The 25,004-nt window shown below is 40.4% G+C and overlaps 1 protein-coding gene across 1 annotated transcript in view; it reads right to left on the bottom strand.

The window, feature by feature from the left end:
* Nucleotides 1–25,004, bottom strand: part of LOC149261049 (putative MO25-like protein At5g47540) — a 92,722-nt gene that overhangs the window by 14,043 nt on the left and 53,675 nt on the right. Inside the window, exon 8 of the mRNA XM_089421593.1 lies at nucleotides 10,681–10,779. Coding sequence (XP_089277719.1) covers nucleotides 10,681–10,779 — 99 coding nt within the window. The remainder of the gene's footprint in view (nucleotides 1–10,680; nucleotides 10,780–25,004) is intronic.

The following is a 25,004-nucleotide window of genomic DNA, read 5'->3' as shown; positions in this document are numbered from 1 at the left end:
GATCACAACTGCAGACCGCTGATACATACTCTTCACAATGACAAGAATGGGAGTATGCTTATAAATTGGTATAGTGTATGAAATATAATCGTGCAAATTTGATAATATTTTGGCTTTAACAACTAGAAGAGTTAAATGCTCCCTCAAGCTTGGATTCTCTAACTCATTCACACTTTGTAATGATATTTTTTCTAGTTTGGAAATCCATGTTGAAAGAGGCTAAATCCTTTAAGCAGATTTTGGAAGGTTATCAAGCAACCTTTGGCCAAGAAATCAACGAACAAAAGTAAAAAAAAAAAATGAGATAATTAATAATTATAATATATGTCCACAAAGTGACCAAAACAGGTCAATGAGACTACAGAATACAACATTCGACCACAGTAGTGTGGGAGTGTCAAATACTACTCCAAAGTGCAGGGTGAAAAAGAAATATAAATGAAATGAAAACAAAATATGTTAGAAGGGCTAAAACAAGAGGGTAAACTCTCAATGAAAAACATATTATGCTTAAAGTAGAAAGAAGTAAATTTAAAGGCTAAAGAAAAAGCATCATTGTCATCATCCATCGTCGTATGCAAACCAATGCAAACCCTCATCGTGTCCTCTAGGGGAATGCTTGGTTGTGTAAACCTAGGTGAAGCCCAAGAACAACCAATTAGAACTCTCCTAATTTTTTAGGCTAAACAGAACTACATCCATCTCACTCCTCACCTAAGAGTGGGAAGCATCTCTGTGCTAGGATATTTGATAAACCACTGTGAACAAGTCTCTATTGCAAAGAAGGCATGTCTCTATGGAAGAATGCAAGTATGACATCTTCCAAGGGATCATGAGGGGGTGCACTATTTCACTCACTTAATGTTCCCTACATCCCTAGACGGATTATCTTCATTGTGCTTAACAACTCTAATTGCTAAGATAAACTGGAAAAAGAATAAGTGTAGTTGGATTGGTGGTCTTGAATATGGTTGAATATATATGGTCTATGAGTCTAGAAGATGAAAAATGGTAGTGTTGATTTTTGTATCTTGGGCAAGTACTTCTGCATAGACCTTGTGTCTAGGCGTGCAAAAGTTCCCACATTCTCCCTAGATGAAGATCACTTGCTCAAATGTGAGCAAGTTACCAATGTAACTTAGCCAAGTCTAACTTAGAAAAAACCCATATTAGCATGTTGGCTTATTGAGCTAAATAGAACTTGGGAAAAGTAAAGCAATGTACTTTAGTGAGCAAGTTTTAATCTTAGTCGTTGATCTCAAGTGAGGTGAGATCTAATCTCCGTTGTTAATCACATAGATAGGGTTATGGTTAAGGTTTAGCTCAATGTGAAGTTATAAAAGCAAGGCTAGGGAGAGGGAGAAGACACAAGATACAACAGCACTAGCCTTAGGAGGAGGAGGAGTGTAATACTCCAATGCGCTTCATCTAAGGAAGGTGCAAGGAGCAATGAGGGAGACAGACCTAAATTGGTCAAGGAAGATCAAAGGACAAATCTAGGGCTTGATCAGGTGGATAACTCCAAGTTTATTGTTGTATATGTAATTTCTCAGTTGGGCCATTAACCCGAGACAGGAACCCAGCTAGGTTTAGATTAATTTGTTAAATGAAGAACTGTGATTGGGCATAAATCTGTGTCTTATGTGCTTGAGATCGGTTATCTAGATTTTCTTACGCTAAATTTGTGTTAGGAACCTAGCTATGTATGTATTCAGTAGATCAACTTTCTGCTAGGAATTAAATATCGGGTGATAGGTTCATGGGAATTCTAACAGCTACCAAGGGACCTTTGTTGAATTTCAATATAAACAAGGATATTGCCCGCATATCTCATAATATATGGGGCACCTAAAACATGAAGTGCTCTTCTATATCAGTCTCCTACATATGGCACAATTAACAAATTCTATCATGTAGTGGGATGTGGTGTTTGGTCTCATTACTGCTTCAATTTGTGCCTTGTACAAATCAAGTGTTAAGTCCAGATTGCTTTGGTCTATCAAGCATAATTTTCTCAAGGATATCAAGATCATGACCTTATTTAGTTTCAAAATCAAATAAAGTCTAGAATTTAGTTTCTAATGGAATTTCAGTTAATTTATGATCAAGTGCAATAGGACATCCAGATCATTTCAACTTGAAATGTGTCACTACTGGAGATGATGATGCTTGTTAACAATATAACTAAATTCCAATGTTATAAAGGAGCTTGAGTGTAACATTCCTCGGCCCCCCGTTGGGCAACACTACCACAACCACATCATTTACATTGTCGACGAGAATTAATCGCAGAAGCAAAGCATACAACAAAAGATACGAGAATTTGGTATGCCATAGATGCAGAAATGCAACATCAACCTATACAAATCTGAATACATAATTGCACAGTGGAATAATAATAAAAGTAAATGCAATAATAAGGGTAACGAAGCACATAATCCAAAAACTAGGGTTTCCAACATAAATTCGCTAATTACCAACAATTAAGCATTTAATTTGAAGTTGGGGTTTCAAACATATATTGACAAAAAAAAAGCAGAACATCATAAATTTATAAGCTATCATAGCAATGAAAATGAACACCTATTTGCATAAAAAAAGAAATGCGTTGCGGGCTCTCCGTATTCCACCCAGCCATAGACCTCGTGGTTCATAAATCTCAACCATGAGTCACCCTCGAGTTGGGGCTACAACTCGACACGCAACAGTGAGAACCTGAAATATCAACATATCCATGGCCAAGGCACCAACCCAATAGTCATGACCCCAACCACTGCACTCTACCTCACCAAACCTGCGCCCAAGTGGCACACCCTTCTCCGGGCCCTGTCAGTCCCTTTGCAGTGCCCACCTTCCAAGGCACCTTACGGTTAGCCAAGAACTTCTTAGCATAGGACTTCCAAGAGCTCGTGATGCTTCCAAGCACCCTTCCAAGACATAAACAACTTGGTTCCGGTTAGTTCCAAAACCCAAGCCCAAGGCTCACCAACCGATCACCAGAATCAAAACAACTCCCAGTGAGTTCCAAAACCCAAGCACAAGGCTCACCAGCTAGTCAATAAAACCGAGTTCACTGAAACTCCAGTCAGTTCTAGAGTCCAAGCATAACACTCACCTACTAAAAATACCCAGTCAGTTCCAAAACCCACACCCGGTTCACCAACTGGTTCATAACTAAAATCCATTGTCCGCCTCCCACCATAGAATGGATGATAAATATTGAAGATGGTGATGTATTGAGATGATGAGGATTAATGATGAGAATACTGACTATCATAATGGGTGGTGATGATGAATGATGATCCTTTACATGCCCTTCTATATTGCATGGCCCCTCTCTACCATGTGGCACCTCTCTGAAGCCACATGGGCCCGAAGGTGCTATCTTCCCCAACACTAGACACAACAACCATTGTCTGTCGCCATGGAGTTACTCGGCCCCCCTTACTCTTTTCCATGGAGTGGGCTTTGTTGATTTCTGGTAGCATTGGATGTGCTCTAAGTCTCAAAATTTGCAGGGAGGCTTAGACACATACATTCTCCAATACCCAGAAATCGTTTAGGGAAATTCTACCTAGAGACAGTTTTATTAAAATAATTAATTATTTTTAATGGGACGCTAAGTCTAAACTTAGGAAATTAAAATAATTAAAGGGTATTAATCTAACTGTGGGTGTAACTTCTAGAAGAAGACGAGGATCAAGCCAAAATGATCTAAGCGGTTGATTAGAAGTTAATCTGGGCCGTTGATTGTCCAACAGAAAGATACAAGAGGCTTGAGGGGCACTTGGAGAATACACAGAGTGAAGATCAGAAGTTCGATTTTCTGAAGCAGAACAACTGCCGGAAAGATTTTCGATAGTGATCTTTTGCAGTGAGGGGCAGGGATAGTATCCGAAGGGAAATCTTTCTCAGTCAAGAATGCTCAGCAGAGAAGAGAGAGAGAGATCCAACAGAGGCAGCGTTGAGCCAAAGAGGTTGACAAAAAGCCACTCAGAGGCAACATTGAGCCAGAGAGGTTGACGCAGAGGCAACGAAGAAGCCTAGAGGGAATCCAAAAATTTGTTGAAGCAATCGATTGCAGAAGCCGGAAGATGGGGTGTGAGACTGGGAGGTGCAAATCGAAGTTCTTGGGCAACAAATCAATCAGCTGAAGGGGTGACACTATCCCTAGAGGGTGTGACTTTGGGCTGACACAGTGACCACGCAGAGGCGACCAGGGGCAATTCATTCAGTGGCTAGAACAGCCAGGGTTTCTAGTGATAGTGTGAGGTAACCTCACTTATCTCTTTGTGAGTGATATTCTCTGTAACTAGATTTTCGAGAAGGCATCCAGAGATTGTATTCAGAAATTACTATTGCAAAATAATAAAACCCTCAAAGTGCACTGGTCTTCCCACATTGGATTTTTTCGAGGACATTTGTCCAAAAATAACTGTGTAGATGTCTTGTATATCTCTCTTGTTCATTTTCTTGTTTTAGCATTTTATTTAAATGGTGAAGTGTTAAATTTGGCAACTATGGCCAAACTTCACATTTGACAACTCATATGAGGCAACTCATATTTTTCTTGGATTCCTCTCTTCGAAAGGAATAGGATTGATCTAAAGATCATCCCATTCTGATATGTACAAATGAAATTATGAATTTATTTTGATTATGGACAATTTGTCAAGGTCGGCCAGTAAAACTCCTGTAGGCTCAGAAGCCCAACAGTCACGTCTATTCATCCTCACTGTTTGCCTATAAATACATGATGCCTCCACTTCATTTGAGCACACCTCACTCACTCACATCTTCTCTCTCCTTCATTGATTGGGTACGAAAATCAGAAGCTGCTCTCCACACATGCGAAGGAAAGGAAGGGTTTTTCTGTTCTAGCCGTTGACCAAATTTGACCAAAAATTGCAGAAGTTGTTTTGACTTGCATTGACCAAGCGCTGACCTGTTTTGGTGCGGTTTTGGGTGGAGGAATTTTGTCTTAGCATGCCACAATTATGGGCACAAAACCAAGGCAATCTAACCTCATGTTTGACAAGCGTTGACTGTACTAAGGCTGACTACAGTGTTTACTTTTGTTGACCAGTTTTCACTAGACTTTTTCACATTGTTTTGGGCTTATTAGACTTGCTATTGGAGGCCGAAGTTGATTGAGTTTAACCAAGCTGAATTAAGGAAGAATTCTACCCTATTGACCAGCATTAACTATTTGGTTAGGGCTTTTTATTTATGTTGTATTCGTTTCATTGTTTTATGTAGGAAAACGGTAAATAATTTTGTTCAGTGATTAACAAATAGGAGAAACGTAATTAGTTGTTGCAGTAGGAATTTGGGCATCCAAAATTTCACATGGTATCAGAGTTGTAGGTGAAACAAGAGAACAGAGCCGGAAGAGCCCAAAGCTGAAGGAGAAAGGGAGTTCGAAATTCTTGCAAAGACAGCGATTCGAATCCCCAGAGGGATTGCGCAGTTCACGTCACGAGGGCTAGATTTTCGTGGCAAATCTTTGTCTGAGTGAGTTGACAGAGGTAGGATTTCCATATTGAAATCTGTCAGCGACAGAGGGAGCAACGCAACAGAAACTTCAGCAAAGAGGGATTTTTTGTGGGACGCAGTTTTTCTGCACGCAGTTGTTGGGCAGAAAGACGTCAGAAGGAAGAAGAGAGACACTTGAGGGAATTTCTTCCTCGGAGAATTCCTAGCCAGGGAATTCGAATTCTCATTTGCTTAGCAGCAACAGGAAAGAGGAGGTCATTCGACTTTTTCGATTGGCAGACATGGAAACCAATGGATTGAGATATTTTTTCGATTGGCAAACATGGCAGCCAGTGGATTGAGAAATCAGGAACAGTTGGATGGTGCATCCAACTATGTGATCTGGAAGGCAAGGATGTCATGTTTTCTGGATGAGCATTTCTCAAGATCTACGTCGACAGCATGGCCGCTGAGCCCGCAGATCCAGATCCGCTCAAGAAGTATAAGGGATAAATGGTGAAGCCAAAGAGAATGATCCTCGACGAAGTGAAGGATCATATAGTCTGTCACATCGCTGGCAAAGACGCTGCCAAGGAGATGTGAGATGCATTGTCGACGTTGTATCAAGGATCTTCCAAGCAACGAAGATGTACTTAGAGAAGAAGACCAGATCTCTATAGATGCAGAAGGGGGAACACATTGATACGTTCCTCACTAAGCTCCAGGAGACTCGAGATGAGCTAGCAGTTGTGGGTTCAACACCTCAAGGTTCCGAGATGGTAAGACTGGCCCTAAATTCAACATCTGACGAGTGGCAAGTCTTTGTCCAGAGCATCCTGGTCAGGGAAACTTTGCCAAACTAGGATTAAATGTGGGCAGCTCTTAAGCAAGAGGAGCTAAGGAGAGACTTGGTCAAGTGTAAACTTGACGGAAGCAACAGCATGACACCCTGCAGGCAACCAAGAGGCAGCAGGAGCAATAGAAGAAGAAGAAAGATGTTTTGAAGATCAAATGCTTCAGGTGTGGTGAATTTGGCCACTACGCAACACATTGTCCTCTCAGGAAGAAGGACAAAGATGAGAAGCATGATCCAAAGGTTGTAGTCGCGAAGATCGAGGAAGAGGAGTTCGCCATGACAACCCAAGCATCTCCAAGAGGGAGGTGGGGAGATCTAGAACTATAGTTCAAAAGGACTACAGATGGGCGGGATCCTTGAGGAGCCCACCTCTCGAATCAATTCCTTACTACAGGAGCCCAGATTAGTAGTAGCAGGATGGATTAGTGTTAGTTAGTGCAGAGGAGTGTCAAAGTGACAGTTGCAGTGGCTAGTAGCGCTAGAGTCTCAGCAACGTAGAGCAGAGTTGGATGCAGTGCAAATGGCATGGAGCAGATGTCAGCGGCAGCGCAAAGGCCTCAAAGGGTCAGCGTAGAGACTAGCAATGGTCAGACTCCAGCAACAAGATGCATTATACTGAACATCAATTCAGTAATTTGGGATGTTTTTCCACTTTTGATGTAGTAGCAGCAATAGTTGGAGAAGGTTGCAGTGTAGATGCAATTGGCAGTCGCAGTGCCAGCAGCAGCACGAATGCATAATTGAGAGGGAGTTGCAGTACAGATGCAGTGTTGACAGTGACAGGGTCAACAGCAGCACAGATGCAACATTTGTGCAGTAGTTGGTGGACAAGATGTCAGACATCAGCAGTGCAGAAGGAGATGTTACAAAACAGAGTGATGTTTCAGCAAGGTTGCATTGCCAGAGCACATTCCCGCTAAAAGGGAGTGTTGATTTCTGGTAGCATCAGATGTGCTTTAAGTCTCAAAATTTGTATGGCTCTTACAGGTGTCAAAGACCAATTACCTTAGTTTTGTTAAGTTTTAATAACAACGATCTATGGTTACAAACAAACTTTGCATTGAGTTGCCTTTGAATTTTTTCCTTTGACCTTTTAATAGTCCATCCATTTCTCAAAGTAAAACCACCTAGAGGTTGAAACTTTAAACAAGGAAACATGCTTACCAAAAATTTTAGTGTCACTTGTAAAGAAAGGTCACAATGTAAAAGATTGATTGGAAGTAATTGAAAAAACTCAAGGATGACCTCTTCTCTTGGACTCAGATGGTTGACTAACACAAGTAGACTACCAATTATCAAACAATGTTGTAGGTAATTCCTGTTTAGCATAGCTCCATCATAGAAACCCTATAGGAAGCCTAGAAAGAAAATGAAAAGCTCCAAAGGAAATAATTGTGCAATGATGGATGAAAAGTAATCATACCTCCTTGATCAGAAACAACTGTGTTCCAAAATGGTCTAAATTCAAAGTGAAAATCTTCTAAAGATGGCTCTATTTAACAAAGCTCTAAAGGCCAAGTTCTTAGACATTGGTACTAGAATGGGAAGGGTGTTTAGGTTTCTTTTCAACCTCAATATGCCCCTCAAATAAGGTTGAAAGCAAGAAGTCTCTAGAAGGTTCTAAGGGGCTTTAACATTTCAAGTAATATGGCCCTAAGGAATCCACCTAATGAGGACCCAAATGTTTTAAGAAGCAAGGAGCAAGAAATTAAAATTGTTGAAAATACTCAAGCTTGGTAGATTTAGAGAAAAAGATGCAAAACTTCTATTGGATTGAAGTTAAGTAGTACTTTGAGTCCAAGGACATCAAGGGGTTTACTGGAAATTTCTTGTTAAGAGCTTGGATCCCCTTGGATCAAAATTTTGAAGTTTAAATTCCTAATCTACACTCCATTTGTGAAAGAAAGAAAAAGGATGTTGAAATGTATAAGAGTCGAGAAAAGAGTTGATGGAACCAAATCTTACCCAAATTTTGAGATAGCCTCCTCACAAAAGTGTACTAGAGAGAGATAGGTCTTGTGCATTGGAGAAATCATTCAAAAGCCAAGCACAAACACTGAAAATAAAAATACACAAGTGCACCCAAGAGATTGTACAAATGAGCTTGAATTGTATATTTATACGCAACTTCAATGAAAAATCGCTTCAAGAGGGGGTGATGGGCTCACAAAATAAGGCACACACCTCAAGAGTGTTATTGAGCCTACATATCAAGTTTGACTATGTTAGTCTTAGCCATAATTACAAGTACATAATGATACACATGAATGGGTCATGGCCACATGTGCAAACTACAACAATAATCCCAACACCCCCTCTTGAGCTGAATAGGGGTCAAGGAGAGATGTCATTACAATACAACATTACAAATTTACTTCATAGATACTACTTGGGAAGGGGGTAGGGGGAGTGCAAATCACACCATGTATACTCCACATCACTACTTCAAAAATCCATTAAGATCATCAACCACCAACACTAACCTCTAGATATATTTAGGTGGGAGATGTCATAGTTTGGAAGGGGCATCATAATATTGAATAACAGCTTGTGGAGGGAAAGATTCCTCCTTATAGTGCCCAAATGAACCAATGAACTTAGCTACATCAAATGTCTCCTTTAAAACCGTTAGCAGTCTAGCAAGAAGAGCTCGAGGTAGAGGAGATTCCTCTAGATAGACCAACAAGAAACTTTGTTGCGTCAACAAACGTGGAGATAGCCCATTATATGTAGTCCTTGACCTATCCAAAGGAAGAGGCGTTGGGGCAACGGATTCATGCAAGGTGTCACCATCATCATTAAGGAATCAAGTCGAACTACACGAATATCAACAAGATGAGGACTAGATAAGCCATTGACAAGAACATTGTCATCTACAACATTAGGAGTCAATAAGCCACTGACAAGAGCATCCTGAAAACTGAGGCAAAGCAGAGCCATCAATAGGGTGTACATCAACCACAAGAGTCCACCAACTATTGTAGTACTTGAGAAAGTATTCCTAAATAGCGCAAGGACTGATATCATGTTTTGAAGGGAAAGGGTCCATTAAAACACAGCAGGAATCATTTAGAAAAGGACCTACATGGTGATGAGAAGAAGCATGATCCATGGCAACACACTAAGATTCATCTAAAGAATATTCTAAAAGTAGTAATGGGAAGATCCCAACAAACCATGAGAAGGAACCTTGTCAAAATAAGCTCTCTATATTCAACCACTGTATTGGTGGTGGGGTCATAAAAGAAATATCCCTACAAGGTTTCATTGTTACCAACCAAATTTAGGATAGGGTAAGGATATATTGTTTGTTGACAATAATTTAAGCCAATTTGTTAATAACATAGCAAAGGTGCAAGCAATCCTAGCTAGAATTGGGATTGATGTATCTAAAGTTTTCCAATGATGATGCGTCCAAAGGGGATTCAAAAATTATCATTTCCCTTTTCTACAAGATTAACATATGAGAACTTAATTGGGGTATTGAAGTTAAACTTCAAGAAATCACATTTTATTATATAGTTTATATAGTATAATTTTCAATATTATGAGTGGTAATATATTGTTAAAAAGAATAGCCAATGTGGCAATTGATAGGAACTATTGTGATTAGAATACTCTATGTTACATATGTTTTTGGATCTCCATAATAATGAATGCAAGAATAGCAATTTGTAGCAATGAAAAAAGTACCTAGGAAACTGATTTTTCAAAACTTACTTAACCACTAAGTCACCTAGCTCATGTTCATGTTCGAATTTGATAAAAATCTATCCAGAAAATAAAGTTTGATATTAAATTCAACATTATTATTAAAAATGTATTTTATATTTTAATTTTATATCTTAAATAACTTTTTAATACTTACATATTTCCATATACTAATGTATTAATTATATATAACTTAATATATATATATTTGCATTACTTTTTTATTTTTTCCGAAGGTGGAAAAACCTATCACAAGTCAATTGTCAACGAGCATTGAGGATAAAAGTCAATGAAGACAGCAAGAAAAATATCAACTGACTTCTAACACAAATTCATCTCATCCTCCTGGAGTCCTAGCAGATCAACCCATCATTCTCTCTCGTATAACCAAGAAAACAGCTTTGTAAATTCAACCAGATTTATCTAGTTCAATTAAAAAATGTACCAGCCCCAAAGTTGGAAGTATAAATAATTGAGAGAAATAATATTAAATTAGGCTGACTTTAAAGATCATTTTCTCCAGTTTTCGGCATCTTTGACTCATCATACTGTGAAAATAAACCTAGCATTATATACTTAAGTATGCAAAGTGCTTCGTCCTGGTCCATTTTCAATAAATTTCACATCAGGTTACATACCCTGAGAAGGTTCATCAGGATTCGCAAATTTTCTTTTGAGCTCACATAACGCATCATGACTGCAACATTTGACCGATCCAGTAAAACATCGCCAAGTAGCTGCATGGAGAAAAATGCAGTGTGATTAGTCTAAGAACGCTTGGTAAATTCAATGAGGTTCCAACAAAAGATGTTATGGATAAGCATTCAATTACAAACTAGGAGTATAATGATTATTCCATTGTGTAGTAACCTTTCTTTATCGTTAGTTAAATCACTAAGTGTTGATGAAATGAAACAAGCATGATATATCTTCAAGGCATAATGTAAATACCCATAAAACAAGCAGGAAATACCCATGGTGCATGGTGTAAAAATATATGACCCTTTGAATTAAGGAAGAAATCATAACAAAGACAATGCTAATTTCAACTCAAGAATCAAAGTACAAAGAAATGCCCCCCTCATCTTTGTCAACAGATGGCATCAATCAACAGGAGCATGACACCACTTCTGACACTCCCCTTGGCCATTTATAAGGAACTCCAGTTTTCTTTGGGGCTTATCCTACATAGTTCAAACTTCATCTAGATATTCTTATTTAGTGCAAACAGGAATATCAGCACTTGGAAGAGATGCACCCATGTACGTACACCAGGGGAAAAGAGACGAATAATTGTGGAAGATTTTTAGGAGTTAATATATTGCAGTTTGATCAATAATGATTCTGTTAAATTATGGTATGTTCTATGCTAAGATCAATTTACTTCAATTCTTCTTATTATCTCAATGTCAATTTCAGTATAGCAATCACATTAACATGAAAGTAAAATGCTGATATAACATAAATGAAATCAACAGAAGACAAGCAAAGACAAGAGACACAAGATGTGGCGCTAGCCAGGGACAAACCCCAATGCGGGGAAACCCTTTGATCAATTCTTCTATATTCTTCAATAATTCAGCAGAGAGAGAGAGATAGTACAATATCACAAATCTGTGATTTACAACAGCAGTAATGAAGCCCTTGAACAACAATAACAAGGGTGACCGATCAGCTCCCAAATGTCCTCAAGATAATCTAGGAGAACTTGGTCTCCAATAGCAGTAATTGTAGCCCAAAACAGTCAATGTAATAAGGTCAAAACAGCAGTCAATGCTACAGCATACTGCAGCCAGCCTTAACCACTCAACACTGTCCCAAATGAGCTCTCTAACAAGTCAACGCAGGCTGTCCCTAGCCTAGGAGAGGCTGCCCACACAAAGCCACAGTCAATGGAGGCTATACGTTGATCAAAAGTACAAAGAAATGCCCCCCTCGTCTTTGTCAACAGATGGCGTCAATCAACAAGAGAATGACACCACTTCTGACACTCCCCTTGGCCATTTATAAGGAACTCCAGTTTCTTTGGGTCTTATCCTACATAGCTCAAACTTCCTCTAGATATTCATATTTAGTGCAAACAGGAATATCAGCCCTTGGAAGAGATGCACCCATGTACGTACACCAGGGGAAGAGAGACGAATAATTGTGGAAGATTTTTAGGAGATAATATATTGCAGTTTGATCAATAACGATTCTGTTAAATTATGGTATGTTCTATGCTAAGAGCAATTTACTTCAATTCTTCTTATTAGCTCAATGTCAATTTCAGTCTAGCAATCACATTAACATGAAAGTAAAATGCTGATAGAACATAAATGAAATCAACAGAAGACAAGGCAAGACAAGAGACACAAGATGTGGCGCTAGCCAGGGACAAACCCCAATGCGGGGAAACCCTTTGATCAATTCTTCTATATTCTTCAATAATTCGGCAGAGAGAGAGATAATACAATATCACAAATCTGTGATTTATAACAGCAGTAATTAAACCCTTGAACAACAATAACAAGGGTGACCAATCAGCTCCCAAATGTCCTCAAGATAATCTAGGAGAACTCGATCTCCAACAGCAGTAATTGCAGCCCAAAACAGTCAATGTCATAAGGTCAAAACAGCAGTCAATGCTACAGCATACTGCAGCCAGCCCTAACCAGTTAGCGTTGTCCCAAATGAGCTCTCCAACAAGTCAACACAGGCTGTCCCTAGCCTAGGAGATGCTGCCCACACAAAGCCGCAGTCAATGGAGGCTATACATTGGTCAACGCAGGCCTAAATCACCCCAAACAAGATTGTTGTACCTTCCTGCGTCCTTGCTGCCCTAACTGCGTCCTCTCACAATGATGCCCTAGCTGCGTCCTCTTTCCCACATGAGAGTTGCGTCCTCTTTCCTTTGTATACCCAAGAGACAAGGAGAGAGAAGAGATGTGAGGATGAGATGATGCTGGCCGAACTTGACAAATTGTCAAGAAATACAAATAAATTCATATCTCCATGAATACATATCGGAATAGGATGATCGTTAGATCAATCCTACACCTCTCGACAAGAGGAATCCAAAAAAAATATCAGCTGCCATAAATAAGATGACCCACATGGAGTTTGGCCCTAGTTGCCAATTTTAACACTCCCTCTCAACTGGGGAGAACTCCATCTGCTAATCCATCTGTCTGTCGATACTATCTCAGCCATCAAATGCACTGCCCTGCACTGCTCGGCTCTGCTTTGCTGAACTATGAAGAAGAAGAAATGATCGAGAATGTATCATACCATCCTCTACTGACCCGAAGTCAGTCCCAGATAAAAGAGAGTGCCCAATAGCACTCTTACTGACCTGAAGTCAGTCCCAATGAAGAGAGTGTGTCATACCACTCTTACTAACCCGAAGTCAGTTCCAAAAGAGAGTGAGTTATATCACTCTTACTGACCCGAAGTCAGTTCCAATTGATCCCAGATCAATGTCATCCTAGCATAGGGAGTACGATAGATACACGATGCATCCATCGGTACTACTATGGTCCCTATCCTCATTTCCCTACTCATTGGCCAGATGAGAGGTACTTCCCATGAGTCCCAGACTGCATGGGTAGGATGTCTCGGCAGGAGAAGGATGAACCACTCATCCTACCTACATGTCGCCATAGGGTATCACAGGGGAAGGCTGAATCATTCACCTTGTACATAGCGCACCGCTAGGGGAGGGTGTCACCCTATGGTCTCTCGTCGCTCCAAGAAGTACCCTAAGCCCCCCTAAGCTCCCAGAGCTCATTGTATGCATCATACAGGACCCTCATAAGAGGGTCTCTCCACGACTCCTAGTCGTTCTCGGAAAGTCAAAAATTTGACCTTTCTCAGGGGCTTCGTCAAAATGTCAGTGACCTGCTCATCAGTCCCAATATGATGGAGGCTTATTGCTCCTCGTTGTACCATATCCCGGATAAAGTGGTACCTAATATTGATGTGCTTGGAGCGATCATGAAATACGAGATTCTATGATAAACGAATCCCACTCTGGTTGTCGCAAAGGATCATGGTAGTATCCAACGTATGTCCAAACAGCTCACTGAAGAGCTTCCTCAACCAGACAGCCTCACAAGAGGCCATACTCGCAGCAATGCACTCTGCCTCAACAATGCTCAAAGCCACCAACTTTTGTTTCCTGCTCATCCAGGATATCGAGGCAGATCCCAAAGAGAAGCAGCACCAGGAAGTGCTCTTTCGGTCCACCACACTACCTGCCCAATCAACATTGGAATATCCATGTAGCCTCACATCTCCGACGACGTATCTCAACCCATGAATGATGATGCCCCGAAGATATCTCAGAAGATTCTTGGCACCAATCCAATGTGAGTGATGAGGCTCAAGCATATATTGGCTCAATGTGTTGACTGCAAAACGTATATCTGGACGGGAGTTCACCAAGAACATCTATGCTCCTATGAGTTGACGATACTCAAAAGCATTTCCCAAAGCAGGTCCAGCAACACTACTGCATGACTTCTTGAAATTAAGCTCCATCGAGGTAGTCACGGGCTTGCAATCCACCATACCGAATCTCTCCAATATCTTCACCACGTATTTTCCTTGAGATAGGAAAATTTCTCCTTGCTTTTGCCAAACTTCTAGCCTTAGGAAATAGTGCATCAGTCCTAGGTCCTCCATCTCAAATTCGGAAGCCAACTCCCTCTTACATTTGTGAATGAGAGGGTTTGCACCTATCAAAAAGAGGTCGTCAACATACAGCACCAGTATGAGAGGCTTATCATCCTCAACCTTAAAGTGAAGGTTTGAATCGGCTTCACTCCTAGCGAATCCCAAGCTTCATCAAGTAGCTATCGATCCTCTCATAGCAAGCTCGAGGTGCTTGCTTCAGCCCATAGAGGGCTTTCTTCAACCTGCATACGTGAGATTCCCGATTATGAATCTCAAACCCCTCGAGTTGTTCCACATAGACTTCCTCTTTAATCGAACCATGCAAGAACACGACCTTGACATCCATCTAATGTAGGTTCCATCCTTGTGAAGCAGCAAGGGTTATGATCGAGTGGATGGTGGTGTATCGGGCAACAGGTGCAAATATCTCATCATAATCTACACCTTCCTTTTGAGAGAAGTTTCGAGCAACAAAGCGAGCCTTATATTTTTCAGCACTCCCATCAGTTCCATGCTTTATTTTGTAAAGTCATTTCGAGGTGACAACTATTTTTTCCTGGGGTCTGGTGACCACATCCCAGACATCATTCTTCATGATGGACTCGTATTCCTCATTCATGGCATCCTTCCATACTTGATGCTTCACGGCTTCTTCGAACGATGAAGGCTCATTTTGAATGATGGTGCTCATAATGGTCAAGTATCCCTGATACCTGGTTGGCTTCTTACTTTCACGGAAAGTCCCTCTAAGTGCAATATGTCCCTCAACATCATCAAGAGTCCCCCTAAGCCATGAGGGCCTCTTCCTTGAAGAGGAAGGTTCTTGCAGAGGGGGATCAATATGATCCATAGGTTCTTCCACATCGGGCATCGTCTCATCTTCCTTCTCATCCGGCTTCCTGGTGTCAACTTCTTTATCTTTCCTTAGAATAGGAAGATTGTCAACCTTGCTAAGAGCCATGTCTTCGTCAAAGGTGACATTATGACTTATCTCGACTTCCTTTTGCCCAACCACATAGATTCTATAGCCCTTAGAATTTTCGCTATAGCCCACAAAGATCCCCTTCTTCCCAGATGCACCCAATTTGCTTCTTTTCTCTTTCGACACATGAAAATATACAAAACTTTCAAAAATTCTAGAATAAGGGGCATCAGGTTTCTTACCAGTGAACATTTCTTTGGGAGTCTTGGAATCCAACGCTGGATGAGGGCATCGGTTTTGAACATATACGGCGGTATTCGCAGCTTCAGCCCATAGAATCTTCGGAAGCCTTTGATCATGGAGCATGGCACAAACAGCTTCCACAATCGTACGATTATGCCCTTCCATCACACCATTCTGCTCAGGAGTGTATGGTGTTGTGGTCTCCCTCTTAATGCCAGCTTCTTTGCAAAAGTCATGAAACTCATTAGATTCATACTCGATCCCATTATCAGTCCTTAAGATCTTGATCCTTTTCTCGGTTTGATTCTCGATCAAAGCTTTGAAGTGATGGAACCAGAAGAACAGTTCATCCTTCTTTTTCAAGAGTATATCCAAGTCTTACGAGAATAATCATCTGTAAAAGTGAGATAATATAGATATCCTCCCAAAGAGTTCACAGGCATCATACCAGATATGTCGGAGTGAACTAATTGTAAAATGTCAAAGGTCTTGCTATGGCTAGAGGGGAATGGTCCCCTTTTGAGCTTTCCTTCGGCACATCCCGGACATACACCTTCATGCTCTATTTTGAACTCAGGCATCCCTGTCACCATTTGTCTCACATCGGGTAGAGCCTTATAATGATGGTGGGCAAACCTCTGATGCCATAAGTTCAGACTGAAGAGATGTGTCGCAAGACATGACTCCCAATAGACTTCCTTCAACTTGATATAAAGAGTCAACTCGAAACCCAAGAGTGAAAGCATCTTTAAAATTCTTCTTCCATACACGTACCTTGCCATCAATTAAGGCCACCTTGTAGCCTTTGTCTTCCATTGCCGAAATGGACACCGGGTTCTTCTTGAGATCAGGTAGATATAAGACTTCTCGCAAATGAATTGTGTTACCCTGATTTAATTGAAGAGTACCATTCCCTACACCCTTTAAGTGATAGGTGGAATTGTCTCCAAGAATAATCTTCAAGTTGTCTCCTTCTCTATCAGATTAGAGAGAACTTCCTTGTAATCAATGACATGCCTTGAGGCACCACTATCAATAAACCAATTGCCCAACGAGTCCGGAGGAGAGGTAGTGGAGAGGGCCAATATCAGATAATATTCATCTCGCTTATTATTAACAACATTTGATTCATACCTAGAGCTCCTTGCTTTCTTGGAGGGTTGACCACTTCCTTGATTTCCGACATTCCTCTTTCCTTTGCCATTGAACCTACCATTCCTTTGATTGTGGTTAGAGTTGCCGCAGGAGTGATTTTGATCATCGTCATGTAATGAGTTCTTTCTATTTGGACACTCCCTCACATAGTGGCCAAATTTATTGCAAACGAAGTAACTTCCCTTCCTTCCACCCTTCGATCTAGTCTTTCCTTTGAAGTGACCTTTAGACCCAGAATTATTTTTCCTTTTGGAATGAGAGGAGAAACCAGTGGGATTGCCTTTGCTTGAAGGCATTTCTTGCTCCACCATCCTTGTCTCTTCTTGAATGCATCTTGCCATCAATTCCTCAAATCCCGAAATTCAATCATTGTTGAGAAGAGTGGTTCTAAATACATACCATTCGGATGGGAGCCCTCCAAGAGTAGTGATAGTTAGTTCCCTATCAGCAATGACTTCTCCAATCGATAGGAGATCATTCTTGATCTCAGTGATCCTTAAGAAGTAGGATTGAATATCCTCATCCTTGCCCTTCTTAATATCCTTTAGCTTATTTTTGAGGAACAAAACTTGATTTTCATCACTAACTTTAAACAAGCTTACCAATCTATCGTATATCTCCTTGGAGGTGTTCAACTCGGAAACGTAGGCCACCAGACGCTTGTCAATTGAGTCCCGGATGATCTTCTTCGCTCTGACTTCACCCTTTGTGTACTTGTTCCTCATAGCAATTGGTGCATTTGATGGAGGCTCCGTAATTCTGCCTCTCACATAGTCCAAAACTTCCTACTCTTCCAATGTCAGATCAAGAGACATCTTCCATCCGTGATAGTCAGACTTCTCACAGAGCTTGTCTTTGGCGAGGAAGTGTAATGAGGAAACCATGAAGCCTTTTGACTTTTTCCAACTGTCTTCGGTGATTTCTCTTGCTCTTGCTTGGGCTTTGTCTTCACCTCACCTCTGGTACTATGTTAAATTTGGTATGTTCTATGCTAAGAGCAATTTACTTCAATTATTCTTATTAGCTCAATGTCAATTTCGATATAGCGATCACATTAACATGAAAGCAAAATGCTGACAGAACATAGATGAAATCAACAGAAGACAAGCCAAGACAAGAGACACAAGATGTGGCACTAGCCAGGGACAAACCCCAATGCGGGGAAACCCTTTGATAAATTCTTCTATATTCTTCAATAATTCAGCAGAGAGAGATAGTACAATATCACAAATCTGTGATTTACAACAGCAATAATGAAACCTTTGAACAACAATAACAAGGGCAACAAATCAACTCCCAAATGTCCTTAAGATAATCTAAGAGAACTCGGTCTCCAAAAACAGTAATTGCAGCCCAAAACAATCAATGTAATAAGGTCAAAACAGCAGTGAATGCTACAGCATATTGCAGCCAGCCCTAACCAGTCAATGTTGTCCCAAATGAGCTCTCCAACAAGTCAACACAGGTTGTCCCTAGCCTAGGAGAGGCTGCCCACACAAAACCGCAGTCAATGGAGGCTATATGCTGGTCAACGCAGGCCTAAATCGCCCCAAACAAGATTGTTGTACCTTCATGTGTCCTTGCTGCCCTAACTGCATCGTCGTGTCCTTGCTGCCCTAACTGCATCGTCGTGTCCTTGCTGCCCTAGTTGCGTCCTCTTTCCCACGTGAGATTGGCGTCCTCTTTCCTTTGTATACCCAAGAGACAAGGAGAGAGAAGAGATGTGAGGATGAGATGAGTGATCTAATGCCTCAAGGTCTCTTCTATTTATATCCCACGTTGAGGTTTAGCTGGGGGTGTGCAACACTATTTTACATGTTAGCCGACCTTGACAAATTGTCAAGAAATACAAATAAATTCATATCTCCATGAATACATGTCGGAATCAGATGATCGTTAGATCAATCCTATACCTCTCAACGAGAGGAATCCAGGAAAAATATCAACTACCATAAATAGGATGACCCACATGGAATTTGGCCCTAGTTGCCAATTTCAACAGATTCTTAAGGACGGGAAGTTCAAGATGAAAGAGCAAGGGAAACTCACTTATAGGATAACATACCTTTCACAACTTCCAGCTCCAATCCCCAACAAAACATAAAAGGATTATAATCATAACTTTATTAGAATGAAGTTAGTCATCGAAGAGAGACTTCCACACTATGGTCCTTCAGGATCAAATACTTATTTTGTTCCATGATTTCAGTCAAAAGTTTGGCAACTCCACTTCTATTGATGAATTATATCTCCCTTTTCCTCATTAGCTTTACAGAGACCATTTGTATAAAACCTAAGATAAGTTTTTTTGATCGTGTAGAAACACCAACTGAATATAATCTTTCCATTGATGAAAACATAACTTAATGAGGGAATCACCAGGATCAAACCACAATTGAAAAGAATACTTTACAAAACAAAAAATTATCTCCTTTCATTAAGGAATAGATCTTGTTACCGCTCAAACTAGCAAAGGGCCTAAGGGGAATCCCTAAAGGGAAAATGCTAGGCCAAGGGCAACAAATGTAGTCTTAGCCCATTGTCACCTCAACTAAGGCTCCCTTTTATTTACGGACTTTCATCAATGCGAGGAGACCCAATATATATGGAGTCACTAATGAATTATAAGGCAATGAATATGAGTGACCCAAACCCTTTCCCAGAAAAGTTTGAAAGGATGGAGTTTGCTTGCTTTCTAAGCAAGGTACTATGTATTTCTAGGGAAAGGAAGAGGGTTTTGAGGGTTAGGTTTATGGGAATAGGCTCGTAAGAGTTTCCTAGTCCCTAAAATCCTTATTTGAATTTGATATTCTGGATGGTTCTTGGAGAATTATCTTTTCAAAGGAACGAGACCACACATGGGACCAAGTGGACCTGGTATAAGGTATGAGGAATGTATGAAGCAACCAATGATATTCTTACCCTAGACAAGGTGGGGGAAAGGATCAAGAGAAGAATTTCACTTGAAGATGTTGTCTTCACCCTATGAGGCACTAGCCTTGGGGATGGCAGGGCAAGTTTTGGTCCTAAAGCTAGGGCTTGACTTTTCTCCCAACTCCACTGTCGGAATGGCTTCAAAATTGGAGGAGAGGTAGAGGAAAGACCAGCGCAGGAGACCCTAGGAGATCGAATTCTTTTGATGGCTATCTTGGCGGGAAATTGATGCCTTAGTTACCCAAATGTGGCTAGTCCCGGAAGGATGTGAGAATATGTGGATTTTAGTCACCACCCTCTGTAGATCAATGCCTTAATCTTTGGAAGAATGAAGTCTATCTTGAGTAATAGTAGAATTTCTTGGTTTCCAGTCAAGGAGGCCTTCAAGACCACTTCATTTTCCTTCTAGGTCAAGGAGAAGCAACCTTGCAGCTTTTATACTTCGATGTGCAAGAGAAATGGCTTGTCAAGGTCAAATTTTACCCTAGAAGATTTTGCTCCTATTACATGGCCCATACATTGAAGGAAATGCTATAATAGAGACAAATCCTAATAAATTAAGTAATAAATGCATGCAGCAATTATGCCCTAGAACAGGGAAAATCTCAATCCAACATATATGACAAAAGTAAACAAGAATAACATCAAAAGCACGTACTTACATGTAATAGAGTACACCCATCCATTCACAATTGGCAATAAAGAAGCTCCAAGAGAAGATAGACCAATATCTATACATCAAAACCTATGAAACCGGATTCGTCCCCCAGGCCCTACATGTCCCAAATCCGTTGAATCGGACACGATATGTCCAAAAATCGGGACACGTCATGTTCGATCGAGACACTTCGAATCCGGAACGTGTCCCGATTAGGACACTTCAAATCCAGAACGTGTCCTAATTTTCAGAGAAGAATCCGGAAATCAAGAACCCGCGCAAAGTTATAAAGGCGTATTTGCACATTTACTTGTTTAGTTTGTTGTGGGTGTTTGGGAGCAAGGAGCAAAGGGTGTGGGAGCATTTTCAAGGAGATTCAAGCAATAGGTAAGTGCTAGATCCTGTCAGATTTGATGATGGTGATACTATAAAGGGGTCATCCTTCACACTAGCAGATGCAAAGATGACTTTGGATACAGAGGAGTATGCAGCAAAGGAGAGCAGTGGTGACCATGATGATGAGGACAGTGATGCTGATTTTGATGATGACTATGAGGATTGATAACTCATGAGTCGTGAGCTACCCACTGCCTTGAGGCTTGTATACTTGTAGACTTGTAGTTGTAGTTGTTTTGTATTTGTTATTTCTATTTTCCATTGGCATTGCACTACCTATGTAAACAGTAACACATTTTGATTTTGATGACTTAATGAGAAAACTACAATATCTTTATCTTACTATCTTGTATTTCTCCTATTGGATCATTGATAAATTGAATATGTATTATAAATTTATAATTGATCATTTATCATTTATGTCACAATTGTATTTGTAATTTTGTATGCATACTTTGTAAAACTTACATCTAGATGAAGATCTACATTTGAATGAATGAATTTGTATCATAAATGAGAATTTGTCTAAGAAATGTCTAATTTTTAATATATACATACATACATACATACATATATATATATATAACGTCTCCGAACGTGTCTTGTTCCGGGGGGTCAACGTGTCCGTATCCAACAGTGGAATCTCGAATCCCCGTGTCAGGTGACTTAGATCAAAACTCATCCATAAGTCTCCAATTCATCCTTAGAAAAAGTGCAAAAATCTCAAGAGAGATAAGTGATCCCAACCAAAGTGATGATGAGAAATGATCTCACCTCACTTGTATTTATACACATCTTAGGAGTTTGAATTAGCCTCCTTGGCCTACATAAGCCCCAAAAATAAAATAATGTGCTAATAATACATCCTTTTGGGAACAAGCCCACCAAACTAGCTCATAAATGAAAAAGTAAGCCTCTCAAGAGGTCAAATAATGATCTATGCATGTTGTAGGGACCTTTAAGAGGTCTAATGAGGTCCATGGGTGCCACAACAAACAATAGGACCCTCAAAAACAGTGGACAAGGGGTTGGCCCTTTGTAATAACCTGTAGTGCTCCAAATGACGTGGGGGCACACAAGTGTCCTCATGGGTCTCCAAACAAATCGACGATGCTTGTGGGTTGTCTGCAATGGCTAGGACGATAATGTAAGTGATGCCACATCATCGTACAGTCTTGGATCATCTGCCAAATGTATGGTGTAGATCTGGGGTCAGTTGGGCATGATGGATCATGTACATCCTCCTCGTCTAAAAAGTGAACCACGAGCAATCTCTGAATGGTTGTAGGGATCCATGAAGTGCAATATGTTGTTGTGGAGGCCCATGGCTCTCAACGCTCACCCTGCATGTGCCAATGTAGCCCATCTGGAGGATTAGTACCCTGTATAGAGAGACCAAACCCCAAATGGAAACCATCTGCAATCCTGCATAAGATCTAATGTGTCCCATAGCCTTCCAGTACAACAAGTCATTAGAGAAATCAAGTAAATGAGCTTACCTAATCATGGAACACAGGTAGGGACTTCATAATGGCATGTCGTTCCATAATGGGGTTCGGGGTGTGCAAATGTCTCCTAAACTTTGAATGGGGTTAACCAAGTGCCCTATTAGGTGGTTTCTACTTCTAAAAGGGGATAATATGTTCAAGGTATATCCTTCAAAAGGTGGTGACATGTGACAAATAGGTGAATCAAGTAGGGGATGAGAGGGGGCATCCCTGGGTCACATGCTAGGGTACAAGAGTAGCTAATAAGAGGGAAGCCCACACTTGGGTTTATAATGTGTAGGACGAAGCAATCGTGGTACATGAGGTACCCCGACCTTGGTTTTTCCACCCTTCTTTATATGCCTTTTGACTTTTTATGATTTTCTTTGATTAACTACTCAGGGCTCAAGGGGTTAGAGCATGATGTATAAGATATTGTAGTGAATTCCCTTTTTAAGGTGGAGCGGTTCATCACCCACCAGGGGTTGGGACAATCATAGGTTCCTATATGATGAAGAAGGCTCATAGAACCTGAAGGAACCAGGGTAATGGCCATGATGATGGGGTAGAGCTTCCACCATCCTTGAAACCAAATGGTCAGTCAAAGAGATCCCGCTGGACTAGAATCCAAGGTTAATTCCTAAAAGGGGTCTAAGGGATAGAAGCCAAGACCTAGCCCATTCTTTCTGCCGAATCCCACATTAATCCATGCCCAGAAGTGTCCATGATAAGCAAATTACAATACTCAATTTCAAAATGACAAGGCATACCTTTAGATTCGGAAGGCCAACCTTCAAACATACGATCATGGCAGAAGGGCGAGGGAACACATGGTTGGCTCAAGTGGCAGAGAAATGGCACAATGAGCTAGCTGATGGCTGCAAGGGGCTGATGGCATTTCGGATGAGGACCATCTTGGAGAAAAAAAATCTCCTAGGGATATTACCCACAAAATGGTTGGTAACAGATTTTACATAATCTACATAGTCAGTCCAAACAAGACTGGATTCTGACTCATTAATGATTAAATTAAATGACTTTCAATGCAGATTCAAAAGAAAAAGCAAACCAGACCGGAAGGTCCATAAGAGACCGTGAAGCAAATGTAATTACAATATATGGCATTGTTTTCAACCAAGCCTCTAATAATAAGGTACAGTTATTTTAATAATGGAGCTGAAACTTCACCTAATCATGGATGTATGGGGATAAAGTAAAATGAGAATAAGAGGAATTTCAATATGGTTGTCAACCTCATCAAAGGGTAGCAAAGAAATGAAAAATGGAAACATCAGATTTGCTGCAAGAAAAAGAGAGCTTGTTATCTGGTTCAAGAAGGTGGACATAGGGCACGCCATCATAAAACATGAACAAGCTTGTACGTGAAAAGGCAAATGGGAGCAGCTTGATCTGGTCAGTGAAAGCAGGTAGCCAACATAGCCCCCACCAGGATTCAAGTACTGCGAGTGGCATGCTTATGCTTGTACTCATGCCTGTGGATGCATGTTAGCACATACAAAAAAAAGTTGAGGCCAGATGCAAGTCATGGGTGCCTTTGACAGAATGGATACCCCCACGCATGGCTGCCTAGCCAAAGGGTGACCTGTTAGACACTCAATTCATGACAATAGAAAGCTTAATTTGAAAAAAAAAATGGCAAATAAGAGACTGCCCCTTAGCATCTAACTAACAAACAGAGATATAAATTTCAATGACTGAATGAGAGAAAGAAAAAACTCATACAATAAAGAGGTCACAAAGGGTGACTATATCACAAGGCCAAGTTTGATTGTATATATGATACACAATTTTCATTTTAGGGTAAAATGATAGACAGGCAAGTGAACTGTTTCTGGTGTTTAAGCCTTCTATTACTAATTTAAATTAAGATTATTAACTCCATAATGCTCTAGCTAAACACGAACAACTTTGTAGCCACCCAGGTATCTATAGCATATATTATATCTTAAAAGAGAAAAAAAATAAGACTTTGTTTATATGTATGAAACCAAGGAACACAGTCAGAAAGACAAATTATAGAAAGATATTGATTGCCACTTGCGGGAAACAAGTATGAAAGATTTCCCTAATAAAGCAATACATCGTTTAAGTTCACATTTAAAGTTGGAGAAAATGTTTCATAATTTGTAGATAACAGGCTTGTAATTGTAAAACTTAGTTTTGTCATATTCTCTTAATATTCTCTCGAAAGTGTCACGTTGAGCCAAGGTTCAATTCTCCAAAGGCACATTCCCTAGTGGTTGGAGCCAGGTGCAATTCTTTGGTAACTTTGACAGAATAAAAACCCCCTCCAAACATGAGTTTTGTCTTGTTCAAGAATGTCATATCCCTATGTCATAAGGCAGATACAGGGTACATTGTGATTCACCTTTTGACAGGCTGGACACACTTGCCAGATCAAGTCAATTGTAAGGAAACATTCTCCAACAACAAAACTATTAAAAACAAATCTCTTAGAAGTATCACTGCTTGAAAAAGCTATCAAGAGAT

Source organism: Pinus tabuliformis, chromosome 6 (genome assembly GCF_031772625.1).
Source record: "Pinus tabuliformis cultivar Carrire ecotype Pingquan chromosome 6, CPIR1, whole genome shotgun sequence".
Taxonomy (NCBI): domain Eukaryota; kingdom Viridiplantae; phylum Streptophyta; class Pinopsida; order Pinales; family Pinaceae; genus Pinus; species Pinus tabuliformis.
Note: the sequence above shows the minus strand (reverse complement) of the source record. Positions and strands in the feature narration are given on the sequence as shown.